General features: G+C 30.8%; 1 protein-coding gene across 1 annotated transcript; it reads left to right on the forward strand.

The window, feature by feature from the left end:
- Positions 1-1,354: 1,354 nt before the first annotated feature.
- On the forward strand, positions 1,355-4,015 carry LOC132721751 (QRFP-like peptide receptor). The gene is made up of 2 exons (XM_060706118.1): positions 1,355-1,700; positions 3,138-4,015. Exons 1-2 carry the CDS (start codon positions 1,355-1,357, stop codon positions 4,013-4,015), a joined length of 1,224 nt encoding a protein of 407 aa, XP_060562101.1.
- Positions 4,016-4,660: the final 645 nt, after the last annotated feature.

Raw genomic sequence — 4,660 nt, forward strand, 5'->3', positions numbered from 1 at the left:
ATTATTATTATTATTATTATTATTTTGTTGCATATTCCCTGCCATTTTATTTGATTTTTGGATTTTATTTTATTCGTATATTTTGTATTATATGTTAAAAGCGCCACACCTAAAAGATAGAACAAACTCTCAAATTTGCAAGGAATGGGAATTATCTCCCATTATAAGGAATTGGATTTTTTTCCCATTTATCAAAATAGGATTTTCTTCCCATTATTAAGATGGGTGAATTCACCCATTGGTGCGTTTCACCCATAATGAAAATGGGAGATTCTAAAAATATTTATATTTTGATCTATATTTTTAGGAAAGAATATCTTAAGTCAAGATTAGTGACTTTTTTTTTTAAATAATGGTATAATAATTTTTTTTAATTCTCCCGTGATTTTTTTCTCCATTCTCGTAAAGAGGAAATGAAACCCCACGAAACTCCCACTGGGAGACCAATCCCCAGTGGGGGAATCGAAAAACCCCATGGGACGACCAACTTTGAATGTCTCCCCTGCATTTAATTTTAAGGGTATCGTCCTTTCAAAGGCCAGGTTTTACTTGACTCTATCTCTATCATTGACCGGTCTTTATATTTTTTCTCTAATCAATTTAAAAAAGGTAGCTGACTTTGCGAAAATTCCGGATTTGCAAACTTATTCCGGAGGCTGTTATAAGCATTTTAATGCAATATTCTTTAAAATTCAAACAATATTAATTTTTTCGGGAGATATATTGTTTTATACACTAAAAGTACAATAGTTTACCAATTATTAATAGTACTCCTCTTAGTATTATTTTGTTTGTTTTTTTATATAAATATATCTTTCGATCTTAAGGAAGTTTTCATAGAAATTTTATTATATATTGCTTGCCCTTTGTCACAACAGTTATATCAACGTTTTAATGTTACGTCTCTAATCCGTTTATTTTCTCTTAACAAATATGGTTATATACCTGATTATCAATATTCGTACATTAATTAAAGCAGTTTTGCTCTGATGAAGAAACTTAAAAGAGAAATAGGAGAATTCATGTCACAGTATTATCACTCTGCAAACAGAGAGCAGCAGATACGAATGTATCGGATAACTATCTTACTCCTGTAAAGAACATCATTCTGTCGTTTTATTCTCGGAGACGGATTTCAAATGCGCGTTACGTTACTTAACATATTAAGTGTCGTAATTTTTATTATTTCTTATTAATCAAATAAGTTTATAATAAACAGATATTATAACTCACTTATTATTTTAAATTTTTTAAATTAATTTGTGTTTTTATGCATTTTAAAATGCATTTGCAATGACAACATTAAATTGAATTAAAGCAATGTTTATAAAGCTTTAAAAAGCGAAGATATAATATGGATTATACAGCTCCTTATTTCGGTGAAATAGACGAAGGATTAGAAATTAATACAACACAGGCAGATTTTACAAAACATCATGATGATGAGCCAAGGGGTTTGGAAATTCCGCTTTACATCTATATCATTTCTTCATTGTTGAATGCGACTATATTTATGATTGGGACATTCGGAAATATTCTAGTAATTGTAGTAGTTCTAAAAGTGAGAAATATGCGCACACCAACAAATGTATTCTTACTAAATCTAAGCGCAGCTGATGTTCTAGTATTGCTTGTTTGTCAGCCAGCTGGGCTGCTGGAGTTTTTCGGGAAGGAAAGATGGTTTCTTGGAAAAATCATGTGTAAGTCGTTTAACAGCAAACATAATTATATTCAATGTTAAAGTTTTTTTCAATATATAAATTTGATGTGACAATTATTTTCGTCGTTATAGAACAAAAAACGTCGTAGTTTTTCTAGTCATTTATTCTTTATTTAATTTCCTGTATGTCTTGAAAATGATAATACATAAAACAATCATTTTAATTCTATTATAAAAATTCCCATATATTGTTTAATTAATCTAAATGACGCTGCTAATCTATAAAAGAAAAGTGATTTGCCAAATCATCGTGCCATTAATCATTCTGTGAATGCATCATATCATAATTATTTGTTTTTGTGATTATAAAGCAGATCTCTTCTCGTGATCGTTGCACGAATAATCATGTCTTATAGCTGACTTTCTTTTGAAACTTACTCTTTTTATATTGACTTTGTTCACGGTTTAATTTACCGCGCATTTCTTTAAAAGGTCTTTTTCCCGTCATAGTAAAATATAAATGAAAAAATATCTAATACAAAAAGATAAAAACAATATGTTCTTTTCATGATTACTAATTTCAAAGGCAAATTCGATTTGATCTGGGCTGTTGATTAGCGACATTGACTTCATTTGTTGTTCTTTTTCATATTTTGTGACCGTTAAATTGTTCATGACTTAATTGTTAATGATATTTTAATGATGAAATATTGCTTATGCTGTTTCCAATGGCCATAAGTGATGTCGCACCTTTCATTGTTTTTGAAAGTAGTCCCGATAAGTCGAAACTGCGATTTTCGCCGAATCATTTTTGTTTTATTTGCTCTCGATGAATCTCGAATTTCAAGATTTCTTTTATATTACTCGTTTCAAAAGAATAATTCCTCGCTTTATCAGATGAGACACTAAATGTACGAATAACAATATGTCTTTGATTTACACATTTCAAACGTTATGAAAAGCATTGTGTCATATCAATGTAACATCAATTTCTGCAAATACATTTTGTTAATATTAATTCGAAACGATAAAATCGTATTTTCCTAGACATTTCAGAAAAATAATTAATTTAGGATATGCTTTTAACACATATTTTAATATAAAACACACATTTAGGTTGTAATTCAAAATAATCAGCTTTTTTATGAGAAAGGGGCTTAAAATTTTTCCAAAATGTCAAAATTTTTTTTAATGAGAAAAAAAAACGGATAAAAATGGTTTAAAGAAAATTTTTTAAGTAAATAACTACTGAGTAAATTTTTCAGTAAAGAAGACTTCAAGTACCGACTCAATTAAACCGAGTCTGCAATTGTCATATAATTTTGTTGTGATTCATGCTTCCGAGGGATCACACCATAATCAGATTTGGAAAGGACATAAATAAGAATGAGGCCTGGTATCAACTCTTAATTATCAGGAATTTTTGTGTAAACTTATCTCAAGGACTTTGATATTGACTGTAATAATTTATTTTCAGGCAAACTTGTTCCGTTGATGGAGAATGGTGTACTGCATGTTTCTATTCTCACGATGCTTGCTGTGACATTTGAGCGTTATAATGCGTTATGTCACCCATTCAAACATCGGATGGCATCAACAATTTCCGCTACCGTGAAGACAATCATAGGAATTTGGATAATCGGAACAATTCTTACACTACCATTCTTGATAATGACAGAACATGAGGACGCCATTTTTTATGATGGTTCCCCAATCAAAGTTTGCCGGACAAAAGTAAACGGAATGTGGCGCTATTGTTACACAATTTTCTTATTCATTGCGTTTTTCGTATTACCATTCTTCATTTTGATTGGCTTTTATGCTCGTATCATTAAACAGCTCATGTCAGATAAGTTGAAATCTCTAGCACAGAATGACCGAACAGCGGTAAATGCATTACGATCCAGACGCCAAGTTGTTCAAATGCTTATATTTATTATTGTTTTATTTTTCGTATCACTTTTTCCTATAAGAGTGCTTTCTCTCTGGCTTATTTTCACACCTACAAAGAACGCCATAAAAATAGGTCTAGAAGCTTACTTAAACCTTATATCTTGGGCAAGAATTCTGATGTATATCAACAGTGCCGGAAACCCAATCATCTATAGTTTGACTTCAACAAAATTTAAAACTGCTTTCAAAAGGGTACTAGGTCGCAACCGACGGTATCCGCAGTATGGCGTCGCGTCAACAAAGTATAGCTTCAAGCAGAACAAAGACGGAACCGGCAATTTAGTTTCTACTCCTTTATCACGTTTAAGTGGTACTCGCCTATCTTCAGTTAGATCGAAAGTTTCTGGAAAATCTCCCACGTCAAGCTCACGGGACCCAAAAGACAATTCTGATTTTGATTAGGCTAGGTAAGAATTGACAAAGTACTTTCAACTCAAGTTTAATTTGGTTTTATATTTATTTTAAGATATTGTCAATAAAGCTGACTGTTAAACCTTTTTTGAAATAAGATACTTTATAAGATCTAGGATAATGATTATGTTTGTTCTTGTAATATTAGTGAGTTTGGAGATCTATGAAGAAATTGTATTGTTTGAAATCGTCACAGATTTGTTGTCATATTTGTTAATATAATTACTCTTTGTTTTATGTAAAATGTACAATTAAAATGTTTCAATAAATACATTTCAAAAATTGCGACAACAACCTCTGCAGCCTATAGATTAATGTTACTACCATGTTATATTGTACAAAGTCTCTGCTGATGAAGTTTCACACACGCACAAAAAAGATTTATATGATTTATTAATCTTTTTACCGACAAGTAAAAGTGTCGGTATAATTGATAAAACATGCCCGATTAATATTTCTTTCTTAATACTGTATATTTACATTGCAGCTTTTGCCATCAATTATTCCATTTTTCCAAACTATTCCAGACAGAGGGCGAGTGCCATTCGAAATCAGACATATACATGGTCGTAGCACAACTTGCATTTGTACCTGACAAATCATAACGTCGATACAGTAATAATAAATAATAATAAT

Source organism: Ruditapes philippinarum, unplaced genomic scaffold, assembly GCF_026571515.1.
Source record: "Ruditapes philippinarum isolate M1 unplaced genomic scaffold, ASM2657151v2 ctg2164_1_1_1_1, whole genome shotgun sequence".
Taxonomy (NCBI): Eukaryota; Metazoa; Mollusca; class Bivalvia; order Venerida; family Veneridae; genus Ruditapes; species Ruditapes philippinarum.